Here is a 22013-nt window from a genome sequence, read left to right on the forward strand (position 1 = left end):
GCAGAATTGTTAGCATTGATACTTTAATGGATTTCTAGATGCTAAGGGCATCAAGGGATATGCAGAAAGAGAAGGAATAGGTTTTGAAACAGCCACGTTCTTACTGAAAAACAAGCTCGAAGATCTGAATGACCAGCTGTGGCTCCTGTTATATTCATTTCTAACAGTGGTTTTGGATATAACATATTTTACCTTGTGTTGACTGAAGCTTTTGAAAATTTACTGACTTTGCTTTCATGGAAGTATATTGAAGGATCTCCGATTTGATTTTCTAACTGAACTGTAGTTGTCAGCTGGGGTCCTAACTTATATATAGAAATATGCCAGAAGTGCAGTTACTTCAGAAATATGAAAATAGATCATATTTTTGGCCTATTTTTGTGCTGTCATGCTGTTCTTTGGAAGTAAATGCAGGACCAAAGATATAAGAAAAATAATGAATCCACCATTTATCCTTCAGAATATGATATGAATTCTGGTTTTTGGAGAATCACACAATTTCAATCAATAATATAGTTATCAAATTATTCACTGTAGCCTGTAATAATTGCCTAGAAATTCTAGTGCACACATTATGGTGTGCTTGAATGGTAAGGCGCTTGTTGTTTGCTGCTGTCTAAAGACTTTTGTCATGGGTATGGAAGATGATGTATTGCAGTTAATGTCTCTTTTGATCTTTGATCCTTTGGTGAAAACATAAATAATTGACCAGGCATTGGACTAGTTGGGCCTATGATGTGGCTACAGTGAGATTAGTGGGAGACTGGTAAACTGCTAAAGCTAATACCAAAAGTGTATACGTGAAATTTGGAAATGAAGATCGAAAATGTTGAATGTACTCATCAGGTCAGACAGCACATATGGACGAAGATACAGTTAATCTTTAAGTTCCAAGAACATTTGTCAGAACTGGAAAAAGAAGACGAGTTCATTTTAAATGGCAGAGAAGTTGGGAGGAGGCATGATTAGAACAAAGGAGCAACCAAAAGAGCTAAAGTCATAGTTAGCTACATTGTCACATGTTGCTAAAAGTAAAGCTGTTAGATATGCCCAGCAAGCTACTAGTATAAAGAGGAATATGGCATGTAGAATTGGGCAGTTCTGATACAGACTTTGCCAGCTGGTGTTGTAATGGCATCAGCATTGGACTTTGAGGTGAACAGTCCCGGATTCGAATCTGACTTGCTCCCTGCATGCTTTCCATCTATGCTGGGTTAAGCGTCGAGCTAGCAACTCAGCCTTGTTTAAAAAAACAGACAAAATGCCAAATAAACGATGCGCCACAAGGTGGGTAGCTGATACAGACTGGGGAAAAAAGTGTTGCCAAAGGTTAGAGAATTAGTATTGATGGCATACTCATGGATTGTGTACCATCTTGACTATTCTCAGCCTGAAACGTCAACTGTATTCTTTTTCATAGATGCTGCCTGGCCTGCTGAGTTCCTCCAGCATTTTGTGTGTGTTGCTTGGATTTCCAGCATCTGCAGATTTTCTCTTTTTTGTTGACTGTTCCTTCTTGGTTTTGAGAGGTCTTCAGTCAGGAATTCATAGAAATCAGATGAATCCTTGGATCTTTTCCTCCAACCATTTGGTAGTGCTTTGCAATGATAGAGACTGGAGGATTTTGCATTGCAAATTGCTCATTGGAACTGATATTAGCATGGGCAAGGTCACTAATATTGGTTTACTTATTCTGGCAATGGATTTAAATGATTTTTAGAGACAATATTGGTGGTTTCTGAGAATTGTGAAGTTGTTTCATATTTTCTAGAGTGCAGCTTCATTGTCATGGGGTGCTTGTTCAGCTGCACTGCATTGCTGAAGGACCTATGTTTTGTATGTATTTATTATAAAGCCCATTTTTCTGTACACTTCAATGCCTGAACATTTGCGTATCTAAGAGTTGTCTGCGTACTGTGACTTAGAGGTCGCTGTTGGAGGGACATTGGTTCTGAAATGAAGGCGATATAAGTTGGCTTCCATTTGTCCCGAGATTATCTCCATTCCAGTTGTTGCAGTTGAAATTGTCTCTTTTTTTGAAGATGCTCACAATTACAATGTCTCAGATTACCTGAAATATTTTCCTTCTCTGTGATGTGGGAGATGAGGTTGTGAATTCATGATTAAAGTTTCTTACCAAGAAGTTTTAGAACCGTGGATGTTGGAAAAATGCTTGCAGGGACAGTCTGGCAGCTATTGAATACTGAAAAGTAATTCTCAACGCACATTTGAAAGATATCCTGAATCGTTGACTCTATCGCTTTACATATTATGCACCACAATCCTGGCACTAGCCCAGTTTACAGCAAGCTGAAAATGTAATCTGACGGTTGAGAAACAACAAAACCTCAGGAGCAGGAAAAGTCAGAGCTGAAATTCGAAAACATGGTAGAAAAGTAATTCTTCTGCCAACTCATGACCTCATCCCTTTCATCTAAAGAACTGCTTTAGTCATGATCATCTTCAACAAAGGAGGCAAGTCCTGCTGAAGTAATAACAGTTGAGATCCCTGTTTTCTGCCACCAGTAATGTCATTGTCAGCATCAAGTACTTATTCCAGTGGTCAAAGAGCTTTATCCCAAGCTCTCAATGCACATTTGTCCCATTAAGAGGGACAAAGGCCATGATATTCACCACATGCCCAATCTAGAGAGCAGGACAAAACACTGTTTGTGGCCTTTCTCAAATTTGCTAATGACATTGACCCTAAAGCTTGACTAACCCCAGAAATTCAGTACCATTCTATGATGCTACATGATAATGTGTACCATGATCCAAACCAAATAATTTAGCACAAATTCAGGCAAATACAGACAAGAGCTCAGCTAAGCTCTGCCATTGCTCCAACCCTTATTTCAAACTTCCTTATGGCAAACTGCTCATCGTTCCCATATGGCTTTTAGTTTGTGTTAACTATTGCACAAGAAGAGCTGTTCAAACTTTTTTGCATAGCTGGGCTCAGACTGGAGTTGACAAAGAGAGGAGCAAGCAGAAAAATTATACAGTTCTCAAAACTATCAGCACTTTTTCCTAAGAATTACATAGTGGTCAAAAATATGGAATTATACAATCCAAATTCTAGACATAATATATTAGTATTCCTCCAATGTTGCCCATGTACATACACAACTTAAAGCTTGTGTAATCAAGCTTCACGTTCTAGTTCTTTTTTACATCCAGCTTGTGTGTATGTTCAATTGAACTGAAAAACACAGGTATGTTATGTCAGACTAGATGTTAAAATCCCTTATTTGCACTCCTGATACATGCTGCCTAGACTCTGCGGGGTAGTCAAGTGAGTGGTGGCATTTTCTGAGTTATCAAGTGGGCGCCCTCTTTCCTCAGTGTTTCACAGATAGGCTTACAACACCTCCAGAGGGTTCAGCAGTGAATCCTGGCATCCTGGGCTCACCCCCTAGATGCCATTCACTCACTTGGGGCCCAGATGGATTCCTTTCTCTTCATCCAGAGCCACTGACTACCCTTTACAGCAGCTCAGGAGAGGTCTTTAACTGCTTGTTGATGTGTCTTCCCTTGCACTCCCAACTCCCAGAGTAGCCTTGATGTTGATGTGGCTACAAATTCTCTGCAGCCTACTTCAACCGGTCGCACCCTTGCTTTCCAGCCATGTTGCTTCACCTTGGCTACAAGCTCAGCGTACCTCAGCTTCTTGCGCTCATAGGCCGCCTCCACTGCATCTTCCCAGGACACTGTAAGCTCAATGATGTAAACGAGATGGAGTGAGGCTGACCATAGCACAAGGTCTGGTCTGAGGTTGGTTTCCGTGATTTCAGTTGGGAAGCAGAGCCTCTGGCCTAAGTCTGCCACCATCTTCCAATCACGTGCCCCGCGGAGCCGCCCAGTGTCTGGTCTTGATGTGGTCTAGCCGCCTGGTGTCTGATCTTGATGTGGCGAGTCTGGCTTGACCCTCACCTTCCCGGACAAATGCTGTTAACGGCCAGTGGGATGAAGGGGGAGGGAGAGCGTTGACGCTTGTCTGCCAACTTTCCAGCATTGCTGCAAGACACCGTAGCACCTGGTTGTGCCTCCAGGTGTATCGGCCTTGAGTGAGGCTGGTCTTGCATCCCACCAGAATGTGTTTTAGTGTTGCTGAAATCGGGACAGAGGGAGCACATGGGGTCCTCTCCATACCACTGGCTGAGATTCATGGGAGATGGCAAGACATTGCAGGCAGCCCTGATGGTGAAGCTTGCTCTGAATGTCTCCATCTCCCACAGCTCTCTCCAGGAGATCTTTATTTTCTCCACTCCCTCCGATCTCATCCATTGCCTTTACCTTGCCTGAGCGACAGCCTTTGCGCATCTTGCCGCCTCCTCCTGCCGATGTATCTCCTGCATCACAAACCTGTGTCTCTGAGACGGATAAAAACACAAAATGCTGGCAGAACTCAGAAGGCCAAACAGCATCTATGGGAGGAGGTAGTGACAACGTTTCAGCTCGAAACGTCGTCACTACCTCCTCCCATAGATGCTGTTTGGCCTGCTGAGTTCTGCCAGCATTTTGTGTTTTTATTTATTTCCAGCATCTGCAGATTCACTCGTGTTGTCTCGGAGACGGAGCAGCCTCGTTCCAGGCTGGTGTACTGTCGCCAAGGCCAAGACTGCTCCTTCCTTGCTGCACTCATCCCACGATGTCCCTGTGCTTGTGTGCTGCCTTTGCTTGCTCAGTTGCTTCTGATGGAGTTCATTTCCTCCCAGTCTCCAGGATGAGATCAGCTTGTACTACAAATGGATCACTCGTCTCTGTTAACATCATCTCCAGTTTTACTTTGAGCTCTGTGTAGTCTGACAGATGAGCATATATAGCACATGGGTTTGTGCTCAAATGACTTGTATTCTGATCTTTTCAGCCACATTATATTGTGGATAGCATATGAAATCAGAAATTCTCCAAGCAAAGCAGATAGAGACACAGACACACAGTCATACATACATAAACATAATTGCCATTACAAGATAGTGTATCTGCACACTAACAACCTTATTTTTGCAGTTTATGCTGTTCTCTACACACATGAGAAATAAATCTGTGTTAAAAGAGATTAACATACTATAGAAGCAAATCTCATTAAGGTTGGTTTTACTGATTGAATGCACTCAATGCTAATGCAGCTCATTGCTTCATGACCTTTTGTTACAAGAAGAGTGAGCAATAATAGTATTAATTGAAAAATATATGCATAAAGCACTAAAAAAATCTAGAAAGGGTAATGAACAAACTGTATCTGTTTCAAATAAATTAGAAATGCCACTTGGTTTAAGCTTTTACATGTGCTGACTGGAGCATATAGTTGTTCAAATATTTTGACTGCTATGGTGTACAGAAATATAAAAACCAATTGAACATATTTTCCACAATCTTCCTCTGGGTTAGGCTGCTGATGAATTTAGACCCTACAGTGCCAATAAAGTGAGCAACTGAGTGTTTGCTTAATATTTGTTCAAATCCTTTAAATCATATCATCACTCAGATCATGTAACTGTTAAGGGATGGTCTTTTCCTATTACATATCTTCATTTTAATTTTCCTTAAAATAATCTCTATCTGTTACAGTACTAAAGGATAAATGGGATGTTAGAGTATTTTTTCTCTCTCAGATATACCTTGTTTTATGATATTCTCAGTAATTTAATCTGATCTAGTTTCTGAGCATTGAAATATAACACTATTATACTGATGATGCTCCATATGGCTTGGTAAAGTACACTACAAACAATCTGTGCATCACCTTATAATTAAAGTAAGCTGAGTGCTTAAATTGTTCATACACTTAAGTGGCTGATGCTGAAATTTTTATGAAAAGTCGCAAGTTCATTGTAGCTACTATAAATTAAAATAATAAAATTATCACATATTATAAATGGTACAAATAATAATTAAAAGTTTGCTCAAGAAAGCATCCTTATCAGTGTATATAATGATCTTGTGTGATAAAACATGGTATGTTAGAAATGATGAAGTTACGCAGGAAGAGTGAATACAGTGAATTCTGGTGAATTGGGACACATCAGAACCAATACATTTTGGTCCAATCAAGGGTTTGCCCCAATTAGCCAAAGTTTCATGGAAATAGTTGAAAAGGTATAAAAAAGGCAAACTAGCATTTAACTGAGTAACAAATTATATATTTAAGTGAAACACAGAACAAATTAGACCACCTATCAGTACTACTACAGTACTATAAAACTTTGTATTAGTTCCTAATAGTTATCAATAGAGGAAATCATCTGGTGTACGCTGCTGCATTCTTCTGATTGACTGTAAATGAGAAAAATCAGTTCAGATACCTAGTGTAGATAATGGACTGCCTCCGTTTAATGCTATTGACGATTGCATCCTCCAAATCATCATTTTCATTGTAACATTCAAGATGATTGTTGATCTCTTCGAATTCCTTGTAGTTTCTAACTTGTTGAAGTAGTGAAATCATTTTATTTTCACTCCTGGCCATTTCTGACATCTCTAAGCTTGAATGCTTGAAACTGCAATGAGCTACAGTTATAAATTGTCTTACTGTGTATTTCTCACGAAAGTCACTGCTTTTGAACAGAAGCATACACAACTGATGCTATTTATAAACAATTTGCTCTGAGCATGGTGTAGTGTCTAATGGCCACACAATTGCCATGTCTGACACTAGTTAGAAACACCTGTCCCAATTAAGCGGCACAATGTCCCAAATAAATGAAGGGAATCCTGGTTATTTTCTTAATTAGTTTTTGTTCTTTAAGTTATCTCAAGTAAGTGGCTGCCCCAATTAACTAATAGCCCAGTTAACCACAATCCACTTTATATGTGTCTCATATGCTGGTCTTGTAATCAGGGTGATTACCTGATCATGTTTTCACTGAGATTTATTCCTTACCTATCAATTATAGTATTTCTTCTTGTCAAGAATCACTTTTTGCACCTTTATTTTTTCCATTTTTTGGAGAAAGATAATTTGGTTCTGGATGGTTGTGAAGTAAAAGCATTTCAGGATGTATATTGTATACATTTTTCTGATAATAAATTGTACCTTTGAACCTTTGAATTAGGTGATTAAAAACAATAGTTTAGTAAAACTGTTCTGTCCATATATTTGAGCCAAAATATGTAAAATCAAAACATAAGAAATTGCCTTTGCTCAAAATTTGAAATGAAAACAGAAAATGCTTTAAATACTCACAGATCAGGCACCATCTGTGGAAAGAGGAAAAAAAGTTAACACTTAAGATCAACTTGAAATATTAAGCGTTTCTTTTTCTATAGGTGCTGCCTAACGTGCTGAGAGCAACCAGCATTTCCCTTTGCTTAAAATTAACATAGGAGTTTGTAAAATGGAATGCATGGTCCTATCTTATTATATGTGTACATAATAAAGAACTTCATTTCCCAGTAGCCAGTGTGAGCGGTTCACCCCGAAACTTGAAATAATGTTGGTTAGCTGGTCGCATATGCTTGGGGTTGAGCTGAAGCCTTTTTCTTTAAATAAAATATGTCAGCTTTTACCTATGCTAGGTTTGTCTTTAATAAGAACAAACATATCAAGGTGTCAGAAGTTGACATGAGGTCTAAACACAGAGCATAAATGAATACCATGAGCTATTGAGAAAGAGACATCAGTTCTGATGGGGGAAAGAAAAAGCATGGATGCTTTGGACATCTAAAACAGCTTTCAAATTGATGAGACAGCTTTTACATTGGACATTCTAATGACAAAATTTGGGAAGTATTTTGTCCCAAGTAAAAACAGCACATTTGGGAAATATCAGTTGACCAGAAACAAGGTGTTAGCTTTAATAAGTACAATAGGTTCAATAGGTACATTTAATGTCAGAGAAATGTATACAATATACATCCTAAAATTGTTTTTCTTCGCAGACGTCCATGCAGAGGAGTGCTCCAAAGCATGAATGACTGTTAAATGTTTGTACCCCAGAGCACACCCCAGCTCCTTCCTCCCATGCACAAGCAGCAGCAAGGAGATGATCCCCTCCCCCACCAGCAAAGAAGCATCAGCGCCCTCCACCGAGCACAAACCTGCAGCAAGGCATCAATAAAGACATAGACCTCCAGTACCCCAAAGAGTACGCATTCACCTGGTAATTCGACATACCACAGGCACACTCTCTCCCTAGTAAGGGGAAAAGAGATGTCTTTGTTTCACAGCGAGAGGGGAGACATAACAAACAACTCACTGATTTATGATGTTAAAAGTCTGTTGCATTGCTTTTTCTGAGCTCAGTGCCCAGAAAATTGGTCCCAGAAAGGCTCAGGTCTCTGGACGTACAGCTCCCGATGTTCCATGTTCTCCAGCAATGCCTCAGTCAGAAGTACTGGCCTTGAATCAGCCCTTCTCCAGAGTCACAAAAATCTGGCACCCTGAAGGCACACACTAGTCTTCCAGGCTACGTCCTTGGGATATCAAAAAGCAGCCTGTCATGAGACCCTGAGGGCAAGTCCACTTCTGCAAAGAACTGAACTCAGAGTGTAACTCCAGGTCAAGGTCTTCAAAAGAACCTTGAAAAGGAAAAAGAGCGATATCAAAGATAGAAATAGAGCTGTTTCCAGAGATGCAAGCAAATGAGTCACTGTTTAGCTTTGACCAATACTTAGCAGAGCTTCATACACAGAGTTTGGAGTTCTGAGAGACTCACTACTGTGGAATTGCAGTTAATGGGCTCAGAGAAAGATTGTTCCGTGATAATGATTTGACACTGGAAAAGTCTATGGATATGTGTAGGGCAGCAGAGACCACATGAGCACAAGCTAAGGCACTGCACAAGGCATGCTGTGAAAACAGAGAGGCAGTGCACATGGCAGTTCCCAAAGCAGCAGCAAAGAGGTCAGCTCAAACAACAAACGCAGCAAATGTGGATGTAGTCACATTCCAAAGATGTGTCCTGTTTATGGAAAATTCTGCAATACTTGTGGGAAGACGAATCATTTTGCAACTGGCTGCAAAGCTGGGGCTACCAAGAGAAAGGTGCACATGGTTGCTGAGGAAATGGAAAAAGTTTTTGTAGATTTTCTGTAGACTGCTGGTGCTGGTAAAACAAAATGGATTGTTACTGTGACTGTGAGTGAGACAGTAATTCCATTCAAGCTTGACACCAGAGCTCAGGTGAATTTGTTATCCATAGATGATTAGAAAACTCTTAAAGTAAAAAGCAAGGTTTACCCAGTGAAGTTAAAAGTGACAGGCTATATTGGAGAGAACATTCCAGTAAAAGGGGACTGAATAGTGACCTTCAAGCACAAGGGGCAGTACCTAAAGTTACAGCTACTGATTGTAGAAAAGAGAGTATAGTCAATATTGGGTCTGAGTGCATATGGAAGCTTAACCTGGTGAAGAGTTTTAATAGTGGCTTCACAGACCAAAGATGACCACACAGTGCTCATGGAAGAGTATGCAGGTATCTTTGAGGGGCTCGAATGCTTACCTGGTGTATGCAAACATCATGTAGATGAGACAGTAGCTCCTGTTGTCCATGCACGCAGGAAAGTTCCGTTTGCTCTTAAAGACAAATTTAATCAAGAACTAGCATGCATGGAATGGATAAATGTCATAAAGAAAATTAAAGAACCAACAGATTGTGTATGCAAAAGGAAAGTGGAGCATTGTGGTATGTCTAGACCTAAGAGATCTCGATAAAGCCATCAAGAGAGAGCATTTTAAATTGCCAGCGTGGGAGCAGATAATGTCCTGGTTTGCAGGTGCCAAGTGGGTTAACAAATTCAATGCGTTGTCTGGGTTTTGGACGATGAAGCTGGGTTGAGACTGTGTACTTTTAATACACCACAGGAAAGATATTGCTTTGTTTGGCTACTGTATGGGATTGTGTCTCCACCAGAAGTCTACCATAAAAGCACCCATATGATCTTTGAGGTGTTATGCCGTTGGCCCCCTCCTTTGTGAAAATCGCAAGAACTCTAGTTAAGGGGGGTCAACTGACCCAAGAGAGAGAGACGTGCGAAAGACCACGTTCTTCCAAGAAGCAGAATAAAAGTGACTTTGACTATTGTCTCATGGAGACCACCTGAAAAGCCCTCGGGCAAAGTGGGCTGGTTGAGAGAGAGATCGCATTACCTGCAACTTGATTGACACCTGCGATCCCGTGAAGAAGTATAAAGGCGGGTCTGAGGGGAGGACCCTCAGACGCACCAAGGATGCACCAAGGAAACACACGAAGGAGAAACGCTAGAAATCCTGCGACAGCGTTTTAATAGCTACAGCCGGTGGTGGGGTTCGTGTGCGTCCTTCCCTTGCCTGGGATTGGCGACTTCACCACGGAAGACGGCCTAGCTACAGGGGAAGCCACAGATGAGAGTCCATTCCCCCAACGAGACTTCCGACTACCTCCTACAGGTTGGAAAACCTGTCGGGTAAATGCTTCATGTTCTCTGTCTTTCTAACTAAAAGTGCACCAACGCGACACTTCCGCCGGCAACTAAGTGAAACTGCCGTGATCTAAAAGACTTTTAGATATCCAGTGAACGATATAAAATCTACATTACCCCTAGACGACGATCGAGCTTGTGTTTTGAATGATTATTATTACACCGGTGTTTTAGATTGAGTTTTGATGATCTGAATGTTTTGTATTAACCATACGTTTGTGCCCTTGTTGAATAAAACGGTTGAAAATAGTAGCATCCGACTCAGCTGATCCATCTATCTTTGCTGGTAAGTTACCTGGTTACGGGGTTTTCGTAACAGAGGACATACCTGATGTCGAAACCATGATGGATGATCTCATCGTCTGGAGATCTACCAAGGATGAACATGATGCACAACGGAGACAGATGCTTGATGTGACATGGAATTTCAATTTGAAATTAAATAAAGAGGAACGTGAGTTTGGTGTTAAGATGCTGACTTACATAGGAGATCTGAAGAGGGACTGAAGCCTGACCCAAGAAAGATGTCATCCATTGAAAACATGGAGGGGCCCCAAAATGGGAGAGGAGGTGAGACATTTCCTGGGGATGGTGATTTACCTGGCTAAGTTCATCCTTCAACTGTCTACTGTGTCAGCACAACTCCTTGAGCAATGAAATGAGTGGATTTGATTTCACGAGCAAGAAGAGTGTTTCCAGATGCAGAAAAGAGTCCTAATGAAAGAGCCCATGCTGAAGTTTTATGATACAGAAAGGAGACCTAGGATCTTGATTGATGCATCCTGGTATGGCCTTGGAGGAGTACAACTGCAGCAGCATGTTGACACATGGCACCCTGTGGCCTGTGCATCAAGAGTTTTAACAAGTGCAGAATCCAACTATGTACAAATGGAGAAAAAGCTTCTCACCAGCACATATACACTAACATTCCAGTGCACAAAAACCTATTGACACCTAAAGGAGCACACAAAGAGAAAGAAAAACAGAGACAGTGTCATGAATAGTCTGAGAAAAGCCTACCATCCTGAAGTCTGGGGGTCAATTGCGAATCCAGGATCATGATTCTGGCACATGATCCATGCAAGGATGTGTGCAAGAGGAAGTAGCTCCACATCATTACCAGACCCAAATGGAGTGAGGACCACCTCTGAGAAGGATCCATATGGATTTATAACCGCAAATTTGACCCATGGCAATGACACATCATCTGTTAGCACACCAAAAGGGTCAGTAGATGTAAAAAATGAACACATTGTTCAGAGTGCCCAGAAAGACACAGATATTAATGCACCAAATGCAAACAATACATCTGTGGAAACAAATAGACCAAAAAGGATCATCAAACTACTTCAGAGACAGATTGCAAGTTGATAAGTGAATTAGGAACTGTATTTGCTCACTACAATTGAAGTTAAGGTGAATATCTTTGTTGGAAAGGATTATTGTTCCTTTCAGGTTTATGGGGACATAATATTGTGTTTGTTTTTCTTTAAAGCAGGAAGATGTGTTCTTATGCACATACATAATAAAAAACCCTAGTCCACAGTGGGCAATGCAGGCAGTTCACCCCAGAACCTTAAGTGATGTTGGTGAGCTGGTTACATGCACTCGGGGTTGCGCTGAAGCCATTTAAAAAAATAAAATGTGCTAGTGTTTACACATGCTAGGTTTGTCTTTGTTAAGAATAAACACAACAGGTCCCATAAAATCATAAATATAAAATAAGCTGAAACAGCTGAGCAAGAAATATAATCTTATAGCATATACTTGGGATCTTAAAAGAAGTAAAATTGATGCTTAAGAAGATCATGAATAGATATTATCTTGACAGTTGTTCTCTGAGAATTCCTTACTCTCTTATCAACCAAAATCTAACCATCTTATTTGTCATTTAGAGCAGGGTTCCCAACCTTTTTTAAGCCATTGCCCCTACCATTGACTGAGAAAGTCCATGGACCCCAGGCTGTGAACCCCTGATTTAGATGTAAAAATACTGTTTCCACTTGTAATGTTGACAAAACTAATGATAAATGAATTAATCACTTATAAATTAGGAAAATTCAGAAACTGCATTTCTCTGTGGATTGTTTTCCTCAATTAAGAGTTTTAGAGGTGAACAAATTAAATGCATGTTGGAATAAAATTAGATACATTAGGAAGAATTTGATTGAATCATGAAAGTAAGAACTGGAATATTTAGAACCCATTCTAACATTCAGTATGATCATGGCTGATAATCTATCTCAAAACCATATTCCTGATCTCTCCTTTATCTTATTTGAGTCTGTAAATGTATATTTTTTGAAACATGGATGCCCTTCTCCAGTTTCTATGGTAGAGTATTCTACAGATTCACCACCTGATTGATGAAATATCTCCTCATCTGAGTCCTGAAGGTTTGATCCTGTAATAGGTTTCATTGAAGTAAGGTGGAAAGTCCTAGATGGAACACTAACACTGGTGCATCAGGTGACTTTCTTAACTGTATTTTTGACATAAGACAGAATTAAAAACAAATACCCAATGTCATCTAATTTGGCAACATCTCTTGGACAGGGGTTTGAAGATGGGAAGTCTGACTTTTAATTGAGGAATTGAATTGGTTGGAAGTGGGTTAGAACATTTCTGGAGTCATAGAGATAAATCATGGGTGGAGTCCTTCATCTTAAGATTCTGTATAACATGTAAGGTTTGGCATGTCAAAGACTAGGGATGCCATAAGTAGATGTCCTGCATCAAATATGCAGCGATATTTCCTCTTATAGAGTTGCAAATCTTTGGAACTCTCTGGCACAGAGAGATGTGGATGCTGTCATTCAATAGACTCAAGTTTATTGCCATTCAACCGCACACATGCGCACAGCTAAACAAAACAACACACAAAATGCTGGAGGAGCTCAACCAGTCAGGCAAGATTTATGGAAATGAATAAGCAGTCAACACTTTGGGCCAGCACTTTGCCCGGATTGGAAGGGAAGGGGGAAGACACCAGAATAAAAGGGTGCGGGTAAGGAAAGTAGGATTGCTAGAAGATGATAGGTGAAGCCAGGTGGGTTGGAAAGGTAAAGGGTTGGAGAGGAAGGAATCTGATAGGAGAGGAAAGTGACCATAGGAGAAAAGGAAAGAGAAGGGGGAGGTGATAGGCAGGTGAGAAGAGGTAAGAGGACAGAATGCGGAATTTTTTGCACTCTGGGACCAAGGTGCAAAACACAACTTCACTTGCCTCAACCTCCTCAGGAAGTTGTGTGCTTTCCTGACTAAAGAGGTCTCGCCAATGAACCATGAATCGAAGTTAAAGTAATCTACGTTACCAATGTGCAGCAGGGTCTTATGATCACAAGAAAAACATTGAAAACAATCACACCTTTTTTTGGACCACGCACTGCCTTGGCACTGCAACGGTGCGCAACAGGTCCAGACAACAACATGACAAAGGTACATAATAAGTCTAGCTCCATTGCAATTGAGCAACTTGCTGATGGGGTAGACCTTCAGTACTTGACCTGTTGTACAACCATGATTCCTCAGAATGTAGTGCATGCTGGAGATGGATTGAAGATTTTGGTACTTTATCTTTCTTTCTCTCTGTTTTTCATCTATGAGGATGAAAAAGATTATGAGCACTCCACCAGAAGGAATAGCCTACCACTAATCACATTAACTTTTTCTCTTTCTGCTGTCGTTGCCTGACCTGTACATTCAGAGTACCTTCAGCATTTTCATTTTATTTCAGTGATACAGTATAACATTTACACTATTTTTCATTTATATGATGTCTTACTCCAAATTCCATCTCAGCCTAATGATGGGCCTAATTGGTCCAATACTCAGTCTGTTGTACATATTTTGAGCAGAGAATTAATACTGCAGTAAAATTGTCACCACAATCTTAACCATTTTCTTCCCAACTCTTTGCAAAACCACTCCTCTCCATCACTGCAACTTCACCACCTGAGACTTGCAGCTCCCCACAGTTACTCCTTAAACATTCCCCAGCAAACCTTAGGAAACCATTTGATGCTAGCTGTTGCTAGGCTATAGGTAGTGAGTCCTGTTTTGCTAGCTGATGCAGATTGATTTATGTGTTGAAGCTTAAGTGTCTTACTTGGTTGCTACCAGTCTTTCAAGAATAGATGAGATGACCTAATAAAGACAGGCAAAGTGATTGAAGTTAGCTGTATTTTTATATGTTCACTAAATATGTTTGTTACTATCTTTTAATAGTGTTTAACTGTGTTTAAATAACAAAAGTACACAGAAGGTTCTGCTTATCATTTTAAATAACTCAACTTTCACCTGCACATATTTCTTCAAATATATAAAGCCACAGATCATGGTAATCTGATGGAACTTGCAATACATTTATAATCTCTGCATATTTCTGAAAATGGAATGAAATCTACTATAAAATTACAGATCTAGATAGTAATCTCAATTTTGGGGATGCTGTGGAGGCAGGAAGGTGAAGTGTAAGTATCGCTTCTTTTCCTTCTAATACTATTAAATTAGGTAATCTAGTTACATCAACTGCTAGTTCTACAAGTCAGAAGAGAACATCCATAACCTGGAGCTCATGCTCAATTCTTCATCTCATGTGGTGTTGCTGTGTTGTATTGAAGCCTTCTTAGAAGAAACTTTTTCCATGTGTGGATGTTATGGCAGAACATCATGAGACTGATCTCGTCATTTGAGATATAATTATTAATCCCTGTGCTTGCTAGAGGTGGACCCTAGCTAGCACTTTGGAAAAATGTACATATATCAAAAAGCTAGGAGAATAGTACTGAACTTCTGAAAAGGTTGGTGCATGGTTTAACATTTGGATATTTAGTAGAATCATTACATTTTGGAACAGATGTGATGCTGATCAGAGGCATACTAGAGATTGAGTGAATGGAATATTCCTTGTTTGAGCAATTAATGAGGTTGATGAAAGGAGAACAATGTGACCATATGGATGCAGTGTATTAGACTAGAGGATCCTGGCAATTAATCTTTCAGCAATTTGCAATTTTTCATTGGGAAGTTGCTGAACTGACTTGCTCAGCTAAATATTTTTTAAGTTTTTAGTTTATTTTTATGCTCAAATGACCAGCAGTGATGGTTATCTTCAAATTCACCTGAAATAACCTTATAGCATAAACAAAATTACTTTCACAATGAGGAAATTTGTAGATGCTGGCAATTCAAGCAACACACAAAATGCTGGTGGAATGCAGCAGGCCAGACAGCAAGAAGTACAGTCGACATTTCGGGCCGAGACCCTTCGTCAGGACTAACTGAAAGAAGAGATAGTAAGAGATTTGAGAGGGGGAGGGGGAGATCCAAAATGATAGGAGAAGACAGGAGGGGGAGGGATGAAGCTAAGAGCTGGAAAGTTGATTGGCAAAAGGGATACAGAGCTGGAGAAGGGAGAGGATCATGGGACGGGGCAAAATAATGACAATGATTAGCAGCTTGGCATCTGTCATGTTGATGGGTGCAGGTCAGATTTTTACCAACAATAGTCACAACATCCTTAATTTGTGTATTATCTTTAAAGTACCAGAATGATCCCAAGATGCAGATCAATTAAGAAGTTAAGGTGAATGGTGTGTTAGCTTTCTTTAGTTGTGTGATTGAGTTCAATAACTTTCAGTGTTGTATGCTTTGATAATAAATGAATCTTTGATAATGTTACAGTCCTTAAAACTCTGGTTAGACCACACTTGGATTGTTATGTTCAGTTCAATTCATTGTAGGAAGGATGTGGAAGCTTTAAAGAGGGTGTTGGCAAGATTTACCAGGGCACTGTCTGGATTAGAGAACGTGTTTTGTGAGGAAAGGTTGAGCAAGCTAGGACTTTTCTTTTTGGAACAAAGGAGGATGAAAAGTGACTTTCTAGAAGTCTATACGTGTATGAGGAGCATTGATAGAGTTGACAGCCAGCACCATTCTCCCAGGGCAACAATGGCCAAAATACCACACAACATCCAAAGCATGATACAAAAGAGATATTTAAGAACCTCATAAATAGGTCCATAGATGTAAGATGGAGGGTAATGGGCTATTACGAGAGAAAATTGTTCATGGAGTAGGTTCATACAGGTTGGCAAATATTGTGGGCCAAAGGGCCTGTACTGAAAGGCACTGATCATTGTTCTATGTTCATAACGATTAGATGATGATGATTATTTGGAGGCCTGAACTGTCACTTGTGTCACACTCTTAAGACCCGCCTCGTAGCTGGGAAATTTAAATTTGAACATGGGGCAGCAGAATAGTGGATCATTTGCAGCATCAAAGGCCTGGGCTGTTCATGCAGAAATGTGTGTTTGAGTTACAGCAGAACAATTAGATTAGTTTACTTTCTGGGATTGCTATTAGTTTATTATGGTCACATGTACTGAGATAATGAGAAGCTTTTGATCACAGCTTAAATAATTACATCAAGGTAGTAAAGTGAAAACAGAATGCTAAGTATAGTGTTACAATTACGGAGAAAGAGCAGTGCAGGGAGATAAATAACTCACAAGGGCCATAATGAGGCAGATTGGGAGTTTAAGAGTTCATACTTTTAGTGTACGGGAGGTCCATTCAAAAGTTGCATTGCAATAAAACAAAAGCTGTCCTAGAGTCTGGTGGTTCATGCTCTCAGGCCTTTACCCTCTGACCAAAGAGAAAGGGGAGAAGGGAGAATTACTTGATTAGCTGTGCCGCCAAGGGAGTGGGAAGTGTAGGTAGAGAAAAAGGCGGAGAGGTTGGTTTGCCTGATGAACTGGGCTGTGTTCACAACTCTGCAATTTATTGTGGTCTTAGGTAGAGTAGTTGTCACACTATGTTGTGGTGCATTCAGATAAAATGCTTTTTATGCTGTATCAATAAAAACTGCAATCTTAGTTTTCTGAGGAAAGAGGCATTACTATGTTTTGCTTTTGGATGTAGTGTCCACATGGCTGAATCAGCAGAAATTGCTGGTGATATTTACACCTAGGATCTTGAAGCTCTTAATAATGTCCATCTCATCACCACTGATAAAGTCAGGAGTGTGTACTCCAACCTGCTTCCTGAGGTCAATAACCAGCTTCTTTGTTTTGTGAATATGAATTGAAAGAGGAAATAGACATGAATCATTACTTATCGGATTGAAATGTTCACCAGGGGTTAACACTGCGAGCAATTATTTTAGTAATATACATTAATTACTTGGACGAATCATTAATAAGAACAGTTATATGGTGCAGAAACAGATCCTTCATCCCACTGGGCCATTTTGACTATCAATTTACACAAATTCCATTTTATTCTTCCACACTCCCATCAAATGCTCCAAAATGTATGACTCACTGTACTCAGGGTATTTTATATTGGTCAATTGAATTATCTTTTGAATGTGGAAAGAAACCTGAGCATCCAAAGAAAACCAATGGGATACAGAGTGAATGTGCAAATTCCACACAAGCAGAACCGAAGTCCAGGATTGAAGTTGCTGGGTGTTTGAAGCTGTACCCTTAGCTTGCAAGACAAAGCAACCTAGCTGACAGCATCCCATTTAGATAGATAGATAGATAGATACTTTATTCATCCCCATGGGGAAATTCAACTTTTTTCCAATGTCCCATACACTTGTTGTGGCAAAACTAATTACATACAATACTTAACTCAGTAAAAAATATGATATGCATCTAAATCACTATCTCAAAAAGCATTAATAATAGCTTTTAAAAAGTTCTTAAGTCCTGGCGGTTGAATTGTAAAGCCTAATGGCATTGGGGAGTATTGACCTCTTCATCCTGTCTGAGGAGCATTGCATCGATAGTAACCTGTCGCTGAAACTGCTTCTCTGTCTCTGGATGGTGCTATGTAGAGGATGTTCAGAGTTTTCCATAATTGACCGTAGCCTACTCAGCGCCCTTCGCTCAGCTACCGATGTTAAACTCTCCAGTACTTTGCCCACGACAGAGCCCGCCTTCCTTACCAGCTTATTAAGACGTGAGGCGTCCCTCTTCTTAATGCTTCCTCCCCAACACGCCACCACAAAGAAGAGGGCGCTCTCCACAACTGACCTATAGAACATCTTCAGCATCTCACTACAGACATTGAATGACGCCAACCTTCTAAGGAAGTACAGTCGACTCTGTGCCTTCCTGCACAAAGCATCTGTGTTGGCAGTCCAGTCTAGCTTCTCGTCTAACTGTAAACATTATTTCTTCACGTTGTCAGTGCACTGTGATGCACTATCAATGACTCCAAAAGACTGGAAGTAGAATAAATACTGAAAGGCTTTTATTAGCAGTAAAATGGAGCACGTCCATGCTGGATGACTGTGGGAGGAGCAGAGACACAATCGCCTTTATCCAGGGGTCTGTGGGTGGAGCCACGAGCAGTCAGCAGAGGGGCATGTCCAGACAGATGTACATGCTTTACCACACACTGTAGGTCCAGTGTGTATAATTTTCAAGATGCACTGAAGTAACTTGCCAAGGCTGATTGACAACACTTCCCACACCTGGGTTTTCTTCCATTCAAAGATAAAGAGTTATATGTTCAATGAAATGCCATCTCCTGCAGATCGGACATTATCTTAAGAAATATAACCTTCATTCTCACTGGACTATATTCCTGAAACACTTGAGATGTTACAAGGTGAAAGTACCTTTACAGAAAAGACTGCAGCAGTTCCCCAAGGTGGCCTACTGCATTTTTAAAGTACAATAAGTGCAGTTTTTGTCAATGGTACTCCTGTGTTAGTTCAGAAAGAAACAAATTGTTTGAAGACAGGATGGTGTTGGTGGAGGAATTATCAATATTTTGGGTGGAAATTCTGTATCAGAACTGAGATTAGAGAGGGGAGATAGCCAGTAAGGAGAAGTGTGAGTGAATGGTGAGGCAAGAGTCTGAGGTGGTTTGTGTACAGAGAGGGGTGAATGATAGTGTAGACTGGTCGAGTTAGATATGGAAGGGAAGGGGTGGAATTAAGAGGCAGAGGACAATGGATGGAGGAAGAGAGGGAATAAAGGGGAGGCTGATTGAATGAGATTGGGGAAGAGGAGTTTGGAGATGATAAAAATTGGAGGGTGATAAGTAAGAAAACAAAGGACACCAGTGCTGAAATTGATGAGTAAGGGAGATGATATTAGGGAGCGTTATTGAAGAAGTCGAGGATGGCAGATGGAATCAGAACATGATGAGGAAAGAATAGAGGTATAAGCAGGTGAGTGGATGGGGCAAATGGATGTGGGTGAGCTGTGTATGTTGGAGGGTCAAGGGCATGTGGTGGGAAATGAGATAAAATATAAGAATTGGGTGTGGGGGTGGGGGAGCAAGGTAGCTACCCAAAATTTGAAAACTATGTTTATTCCATTGGACTCATGAATTGTTGGAAAGAAGTTTCTGTGATTTCTATTATTTAGAGTATGTTTATGGCTACTGTAATTTGTTGCTTGTAAAGCTGTGAAATTTAGGTATCAGTTGATGCTGACAGAGGGGATAAGCAGTAAACAAGGTTATCTGGTTGGCGAGTAAATGGGAGCAGTTAAAGAGTGGGAACATAGAAAAATGAATGAGTAAGTTGCAAAACATATATTTATCATGCTATGAACAAATTTGTGTAGAGTCAGGTTTAAAAGCCAAAATGGTACTACCTGTTTTTCTATCTGTACTAAAGTAAAGGTGCATGATTCAGAAAAAGAGCTGTAAGGTTTGAAGTCTAATCTTGGGCCATGTACTTATAGGCAGGGGCAGTGTATTTGACATTGAAAAATAATACTTTGCTAAGTGATGGGGAATCTGTAGTGGAATGGGATTTTAAATTAACAGAAGACTGCAGTCAAACAATTTTGATCACAGTGAATGCATCCTTCAACTTGACAAGAATGAAGTTCAGATTTATGTAGAACTTGCATTATTGATATACAAAATAACATGACATTTTTCCAAATTTATAATTCATAGTTAAAACTTTGCATCTATTTTATTAAAAAGATGTTGCATATGTTGGTTTTGTGAATTGATGATATATGATTGTATGTTCTTGTCTTTCAGGAAACAGTAGAATATGCCTTCCTTATAATTTTTACAATTGAAACATTTTTGAAGATTATAGCATATGGACTGATGTTACATCCCAATGCGTATGTAAGAAATGGATGGAACTTGATGGACTTTGTAATTGTAATAGTGGGGTAAGTTTCATTTTTAATGACAGTTACAAAACATACCATTATAACATTTTGTAAGTTCATTAATGAATTGAGAAGATTATAAAATGTAAGGTTTGTTACAATAGAAACCCAACATCTCAACATGCAGGTTGAAAATTATGTGGTTGCTTCCATTTCTTTCATGCTGCATCACAAAGCTATATTATGGTGTTTAGTGTTTTATCATTGGGATGCAGTACAGAATAACTTAGTGAACTTCTGGAATTATCATTGATATCACTTGTAATATTATTTAATATTATGGCTGGTGTATTCACGGATATCTTGAACCTCTCGCTCTGGCAGTGTGTGGTACCCACCTGCTTCAAGCAGGCTTCAATTGTACCAGTGCCCAAGGGGAGCATGGTAACCTGTTTAAATGACAATTGCCCAGTGGCATTTACATCCTCAGTGATGAATTTTTTTGAGAGGCTGGTGTTGAAGCATATCAGCTCTTGTCTGAATGGTGACTTGGATCTCCTCCAGTTCACCTACTGAAGCAACAGGTCTACGGCAGATGATATCTCATTGGCTCTTCACACAATGCTGGAACATCTGGACAGCAAAGGTGCATACAATAGGATGCTCTTTAACGATTACAGCTTGGCATTTAACACCATCATCCCCTCAAAATTAATCAGTAAACTCCAAGGCCTCAATACCCTCTTGTGCGGCTGGATCCTGGATTTCCTCACTTGTAGACCCCAGTCAGTTTAGATTAGTAAAAACATCTCTTCCACAATCTCCATCAGCACAGGAGCACTGCTGGGATGCATGCTTAGCCCCTTGGTCTACTCGCTTTACACCTATGACTGTGTGGCTTAGCACGGCTCGAACACCGTATACAAGTTTGCTGACGAGACCACTGTTGTGGGCTGTGTCAAAGGGGGTGATGAACCAGCATTCAAGAGGGAGGTTGGAAGCTTGACTGAGTGGTGTATTAACATCAACCTTTCACTCAATGTCAAAAAGACCAAGGAATTGATTGTAGACTTCAGAAGAAGGAAACCAGAATTCCATGAGTCAGTAATCATAGGAGGATCAGAGGTGAAGAGGGTCAGTAACTTTAAATTCCTGGGTGTCACTATATCAGAGGACCTGTCCTGGACCCATCATATAAATATTATTGCAAATAAAGCATGACAGCACTCTTCTTCCTCAGGAGTCTGTAGAGGTTTGGCATGTCATCAAAAACCTGGGAAAACTTCTATAGGTGTGTGGTGGAAGGTGTGCTGACTGGCTGCTTTATGGCCTGGTATGGGAACACCAATGCCTTTGAGCGGAAAATCCTACAAAGGTAGTGAATTCCGCCTAGTACATCACTGGTAAAACCATCCAAACCATTGAGCACACCTATATGAAAGTTTGCCTTAGAAAAGCAGCATCCATCATCAAAGATCCTCACCACCCAGGCCATGCTGCCTTCTC

At 40.2% G+C, this 22013-nt stretch overlaps 1 protein-coding gene across 6 annotated transcripts in view; it reads left to right on the forward strand.

The window, feature by feature from the left end:
• Nucleotides 1–22013, forward strand: part of LOC140741801 (voltage-dependent L-type calcium channel subunit alpha-1D-like) — a 351948-nt gene that overhangs the window by 134833 nt on the left and 195102 nt on the right. For all 6 annotated transcript variants that reach the window (XM_073072200.1, XM_073072201.1, XM_073072202.1 and 3 more), the window contains exon 4: nt 20428–20567. In XM_073072200.1, coding sequence (XP_072928301.1) covers nt 20428–20567 — 140 coding nt within the window. The remainder of the gene's footprint in view (nt 1–20427; nt 20568–22013) is intronic.

Source organism: Hemitrygon akajei, chromosome 19, assembly GCF_048418815.1.
Source record: "Hemitrygon akajei chromosome 19, sHemAka1.3, whole genome shotgun sequence".
Taxonomy (NCBI): domain Eukaryota; kingdom Metazoa; phylum Chordata; class Chondrichthyes; order Myliobatiformes; family Dasyatidae; genus Hemitrygon; species Hemitrygon akajei.